The sequence below is a fragment of the Tupaia chinensis genome, unplaced genomic scaffold, assembly GCF_000334495.1.
Source record: "Tupaia chinensis unplaced genomic scaffold, TupChi_1.0 Scaffold000259_1, whole genome shotgun sequence".
Classification (NCBI taxonomy): Eukaryota; Metazoa; Chordata; class Mammalia; order Scandentia; family Tupaiidae; genus Tupaia; species Tupaia belangeri.
This window is the reverse complement of record NW_006159739.1, coordinates 2,070,355-2,077,054: the sequence shown is the minus strand read 5'-3', so window position 1 is coordinate 2,077,054 and position 6,700 is coordinate 2,070,355. Positions and strand designations below refer to the sequence as shown.

At 41.5% G+C, this 6,700-nt stretch overlaps 1 protein-coding gene across 1 annotated transcript in view; it reads right to left on the bottom strand.

The window, feature by feature from the left end:
- Nucleotides 1-6,700, bottom strand: part of TXNDC12 (thioredoxin domain containing 12) — a 32,702-nt gene that overhangs the window by 3,085 nt on the left and 22,917 nt on the right. Inside the window, exons 3-6 of the mRNA XM_006149401.3 lie at nucleotides 5,897-5,949; nucleotides 4,526-4,599; nucleotides 3,596-3,665; nucleotides 1,887-1,970 (exon numbers count right to left, since the gene is read on the bottom strand). Of these exons, the coding sequence (XP_006149463.1) occupies nucleotides 1,887-1,970; nucleotides 3,596-3,665; nucleotides 4,526-4,599; nucleotides 5,897-5,949 (281 nt within the window). The remainder of the gene's footprint in view (nucleotides 1-1,886; nucleotides 1,971-3,595; nucleotides 3,666-4,525; nucleotides 4,600-5,896; nucleotides 5,950-6,700) is intronic.

Here is a 6,700-nt window from a genome sequence, read left to right as displayed (position 1 = left end):
AGATCCTGAGAGGAAAATGGACACGAAAGGATTATGTTGTGGCCATCTCCCCGGGGGGGTGATTTCTCCCCTTTTGTCTCTGTTTCTCCAGTGAATGTACATACCCTATAGCAAAAAATCTCTTAAAAATTTTTTCTCATCTATCTCATGGCATCCCTCATATGGATTTAGATTTCAAGGAGGGCAGCTATTTCAATACATGCTTTTGAGTGGTGATTCCATACAGCCCTTGACAATGTCAAGTCAGGAGCTAGACTGAGCCAGAGACTGTGAAATCTCAGAAAGCAAACCCATAAGCTCAAAAGAGCCAGATAAGGTAGTTTGTTATTTCCCTTCGTTTTGCCTATGCTTTTAGTAAAGCCAAGTTTGAATGTTCCAGGTGCATGTCAGCTGAGCCATGGGGGGATTTGGAGAAGGGCTTATGTCTACATGTACATTTACTATGCCAGTATGGAGATGGCAGTGGTAACTCTGATGAAGTTCTAAAAGAAAGTAAATCTCAAGGACAAGAGTTGGAGACCTAAAGCCCAGTTAGTTGACATTCTTCATGTGGAAAATTTCCCTCTACTAGGAATCTCCAGCAATCTGTGTTTGGTTAAAGAAAACATTCTCCTTACTCAGAAGATGTAGGTGATAACATCTCCAGATCTCTTCCCATTCCCTATTCTGAGAATAAAAGTTCTAAGTGCTCAAAATATACAGTGATCGGGGCCAGCAGGTGGTGTGGTGGCTAAGGGTCAACCTCAGTTCAAGTCCTGGACCTGGTGGCTTGCTTTCTCACTTTCCTTCTCTCTCTCTCTCTGTTCCTCTCTGGTCAAATTAAAATAAATAAATAAATAGGGAACCAGCAGTTAGCGTAATGGCTATGTCGCTGGACTCCCACGTAGCCGACCGCGGTTCACGTCTCGGACCCGGTGGCTTAAATCTCACACCGGGCGCGTGTGCGTGCGTGCCCAAGATCCCGAGAGATTAAAAAAAATAAATAAATAAAGTTAAATAAAATAATTCTTTAAAAAAAACATAAAATGATCAACAACTTGGTAACATGGCAAAAGGGGGCATGTAGCAACTTAACAATTCCTTTTTACAGATAAGGAAACAAATGGAAGGAAAACAATAGCAAACAATTATATGGTACAACATACGGCGTGTATTCCAACCTCTGCACCTGAGCACTCTAGGACGACTGCTCAAGGAGCAGAGAAAGCATGGCTGACCGGATTCGAACCGCCCTTCCTGTCTGCTGATGCTGTTCTCCCTGCCTGGAACATGCATTCCCCATTTTACTGCTTGCTGTCTCTTTCTTCAGGACTCAGTCTAGGCATCATTTATTCTAGCAAGCCTTACAGACTCTTAATGTTAGGGTAAACTCCCTGTCCACCCTCTCCAACCCTCAACCCCTGCTGCTGCTTTCTTAGCTTGAAATGTTTTCCTCCTTTCTGCCCAGAGACCAGTTCTTATCTTCCTGGGTCCAGTTATAGTTTATTATCTAGAAAACCTCTTAAACTTGTTCAGCTTACAGCTAACACTCTTCTTATTCTTAGTTCTTACAGGAAGAAGAGTGCGGTGGAAGAACTAAGTTCTGTACTCAGATCCTAGCCATGTGACTTTTTAAGTGTGAGACCACAGGCAAGTGACTATCTCTGTGAACTTCAGTTCCTCAGTTTCCTAGACCAGCTGGCTGTTCCACTGGATTTTGAGTACAATGGCATAGAAAGGGGCTTGGTCTTATCTTTCTTCTATATCCTCTACGGGATCTAGCCAAAAGCGAATCATGCAAGCAGTGCTTGATGTGCTGAATGGTTTCCTATCACAGACCTTGCATGTGGTTCATCCCAGTAAGGTCTAGCAACAATCCTCCCTCCTTCCTCTCAGCGTAACTGTACCTTGCTCAGCACTGATGTAGAAATACTTGTAGCTGGGATTTCCACTCTCATTGATGATTTCAGGATGCACCTTGCCACTGGGATCTATTGCAGACAAAATGGCAAAGGAGTTACAAGAATTGCAACAGAAAGAGACTTCAAACACTATCTGGTACACTAGCCCTTTAGAAAATGAGACCCACCCAACCCTGCAGCCCGTTATCTCAGAACTCATCCTTTGCATTTCATGCTATCATCACGATTCCTCACAACCCCTCAATACAGCCCACCGATAGCCCCAATCCCAATGTCTTGGCATACACTGTTCCTGCTTCCTGGTATATTTCTTTTCTGCTTGATGATGCTGAGGTAATACACTTTTCTTTTTTGCTATAGGGCACCTGCACTTGCCAGAGACACAGAAAGAGACAGAAAGTAAGAAATAACCCTCCCCCTCCCCAGGGAGGATGGCCATGCTACAATCCCTTCTCCTCCAATCTCTTGGGATTGTGGGCCCACATGCACACACACCTGGCATGAGTTTTAAGCCACCAGGGGTCTGGGACCATGGTCGACTTTGTGGGAGTCCGGCAACATAATCATTATGTAATCCACTAGTCCCCCCCCCTTTTTTAAAAAAAGAAAAAGAATGATCTAAGGGCCAGCAGGTGACGTGGTGAAGGTGCTGGACACTCTCACATGGCCAACCATGGTTCGAGTTCTGGACCTGATGGCTTGCTTTCTCACTTTCCTTCTCTGTGTGTCTTTCTCTGGTAAAATTAAATGACTAAATAAAATTAAATATTAAAAAAGAAGGAATGATCTATTCATGGGACTAGCAGATGGCATAATGATTACGTCAGTGGACTCCCACATGGCTGACTGCTGTTCGAGTCCCAGACCTGGTAGCTTCAAACTCATGCCAGGTATGTGTGCATGCATGTATGCCAAAAATCCTGAGAGGAGAATGGAGAAGGAACTATGGTGTGGCATCTCCCCTGAGAGGTGATTTTTCACTGTCTCCTGTCTCTCTCTATCTCTCTGGCAAGCACATGTGCCCTTGCAAAAATCTCTCAAAAAGAAAAAAGGAAGAATTACCTATTCATCATCATTATCATTCTTTCATTTTACTGGAGAGACAGAATGAGAAAAGAAGACTGAGAAAGCAATCCACCAGGTCCGGGACTCAAACCACAGATGACCGTGTGGAAATCCAGTGCCTTAGCCACTATACCACCTGCTGGTTCTGTGAGATAATACATTTTTATATGTACCCCCCACCAATCACCTACAAGAATCTCACAGAATGCTGAGCAAAGGTTAGGTGGTCTTTAAATCTGTTATGAAGTTGTGGAAAGACTTTGTCTGGTTATACCATCCTGTGCCTTAGCTACCTATATGGTCAGGGATGGGATTTGTGGTTCATCTCTGTCCCTGCAGTGCCTGGTCTCTGGTACTGAGTGCTTGACATATGGCTGATGCTCAAATGATTGCTGAATGACTAAATGGATGACCAAACTCTTGTCACTGCTCACAAAAGCAGTTAATAAATGAGAAGAGTTTTCGTTCAAATGTGCAATTTTGACATTCAGAACTCTCCCACTCTCTCTTGAAACTAGTGTTTTGTTTATTTTTGGTTTGGGCCATTCCAGTAGTTTCACCGGGTGAATCAGTGCCTTGATTCACTTCTTTCTCCACCCACATCCCTAGATTAAGACCTTGTGCCTTACCCAGAAAAAGGATTCGTGGAATATAACCCCCATCAGGGCTGAAATCTTCATCCTTGGGTTCTTCTTCATCCTGTTAAGATTAAATATAAACTCAGTGTCCTCCCTCTCTTCAAAGCCTTTCAGCAGCCTTTGCTCCCGCTTGTAGAGGCCTACAGGCTCTATATTATCTGCCACTCGGGTACTTTCCCAACTTCACGTCCTACCCGTTCTTCAGTCCTCCTCTGCTACACTGACCTACTTGCTGATGTCATTAAGCAATAGGCATGCTTCTAACTCAGGGTCTTGGACTTGTTTGTACCCCTCTGCCTGAACACACTGCTTCCATGATCTACATGGATCACTACTTTTTCTGCTTCAGATCTTTGCTCAAATGTCACCTTCTTTTATAAACACCTACTTATAAACTGCAAGCCGTTCCCCACCCCCACTCACCTTCATTTTTAGCCAGAGCATTTATCATTATCTGACACATTTCTTTACTTCTTGTTTGTCTGTCTTCCACACTAGAATGCTGTTCCAATAAGGGAATGGAGTCTGTTCTATTCACTGCTATATTCCCAATACCTACATCACTGACTTGCACACAGTATTTCTTGAATGTTAGCTACAATGTGGAGTCACAGTCCTCCCAGGAGATAGAGCTACACAACCAGTCCAGCTATACAATGATGTAAAACCTATTATAACCATAAACTGATGATGAAAGGAGCTTAAAAGTTAATGATCTTATTCTACGTCTCCTCTCCTACTTCCTTTCCAAAGTAGAAGCTGGATGGGTTTCTAACACATCTGATGCAAGCCTTCGTATCAGAGGTCCTGAGAAAAACACGTAATTAGCCTGTTGTGCTGAATATGATTTTATACCATTAACAATTCTAAAACACAGTGTCTTAAGATCATAGAAGAAAGGAGAAATTTTCCAAGTCTTACCTCAAGATTTACCATAACAAAATTATGGGAAAGTTCTGAAATTTCTGTAGATTCTGCAAATTTAGGCTTTAAGGCTAGCGGGGAAAAGATTTTGGAATAGAAGAAAACACCACTGTTAAATCCAAACTCTGAGAACAGGCATCACTATTTCACTATTTCTCTTTGTAGTTCAGGCATTTGCTGAGTTAATTCAGGTAACTAAAACTTTTTTTTTTTTTCTCTAAAAAACCAGAAACAGGACACTGGATTCTGGTCCAGCTCTTTTTAACTCTAAAAAGCCAGAAACAGGACACTGGATTCTGGTCCAGCTTCTGCCAGAGACACATCTGCAGAGGTATGTGACTTTGAGTGACTTCATTTCTTTGCATATCCTCCCCTACACTTTAAATTATTGCTAGACTACTTGTGATACCTAATACAATGTAAAGACTATGTAACCAGTTGTTACACTGTATTTTTCTTATTTTTGGGTAGAGGTTTTTGCTACTGAACATGTGCGCTCACTGTAGAGACAGAGAGAAACGAGAGAGACAGAAAGCAAGAAATCACCCCCAAAAGGGGATGGCCACGCCACAATCCCTCCTCTGTTCTCTCGGGATTTTGGACATGTATGCACAAGCATCCAGTGTGAGTTTTAAGCTGCTGGATCTGGGACTCAAACTGTGGTCAACAACGTGGGAGTTCAGTGATGTAATCATTATGCCATCTGCTGATCCCCATTTATTATTTTTTTTTACAAGTGTTTTCAATCCAAGACTGGTTGAATCTATTAACGTGGAACCACTAGATACAAAGGGCTGACTGTACCATGTGCCTTTTACAACTACATTTCAATAACTTGTACTAAAGAATAGACTATACTCTGCCACTAAAGTACATGTGTTTGTATCACTAATTACACTCATTTTAAACTCTTTCAAATACAGGTTTTATTAAAGGTTGTATACCAAATAAAAGAAAAAAACCTGACTGGGGAGAGGGCAGGGTTATACAGCAGAAAGAACATACCACAGAGTCAGGTAAAGGTTCTAACTTGGTTCCCACCTCCTCTAGGAATTCTCCAATCACTTCTCATGTCTCTCTCTCTCTCTGTACATGATTTCAGCTTATTTTAATACTTACTATCCATACTACTTATTTTACCATTTAATTACATAGTCAATGTAACTATATCTTAATCACCTCACCCTCCCTACTGCCCCCTGCAATGCAATAGAAAATTTCATGAAGGCAGGACATCTGTCATAGATTTCTTTAGTATTCCTCAAAGCAATCAGAGATGCCAGGCCAGAGTCAGTACTAATATTTGTTAAATGATAACATTCAACAACACATCTGAGGTTTGACTTCAAGCTGAACACTTGCACTTACCTTTGCAAGCTCCACACCAGGATTTATGGATTATCACCATGAGGGGCAATCCACTTAAAAACAAAGAAATTATAATCTAGTAAATCCACTTGAAATCTAATATAAATGATCAGTTTACAGAGACAAACATTAACATATAAATACATTCATGTAGTATTTCATTTGAGAAAATCTTAAGACAATCTATTATATTGAATAATTTTAAGATACTTATTTTATTTATTCATTCATTTATTTTAATTTGACCAGAGAGAGAGAGAGAGACAGAGGGGCCTGCTGGCCCCTCACTAATAATTTACCATAACAAAATTATTGGTCAATTCTGGCAGTTCTATAAATTCTGCAAATGTGGGTTTAAAATTAGTGAGAAGACTGTGGAATAGAAGAAAACACTGAATCAAAACATTATTTTTTTTCTCTAAGATAAAACCTCATTTTATTTGACTGATTATCTGTGTAGTCATCAAGACCATTCTGTACAGACAAGAAGTGGTTATTTCTTGATGTCATCCTCCTTGGATAGTCTTGGGGATCTCCTTCTTGACCTGAAGGCACTCCTCACTGCACCTGCGTGCTTCCTTGGTCTTAGATCTGCGGGCCTCAGCTTGGTCTGTCAGGAGTTCCTTGTGGGCCCTGCCTGGCTTCAGCCTGTACATGTGTACCATGAAAATCTGCCTTTTTAAAAACATATTCCCTTTCATCTTCAGGTACGGGCTGTGATAATGTGTGGCAGTGAATCTTCTAGCGTCCCAGTATCTTCCTAGCAGCAGGTGGAGTCCTCATTCAGGTTACCTTCTCGGCATT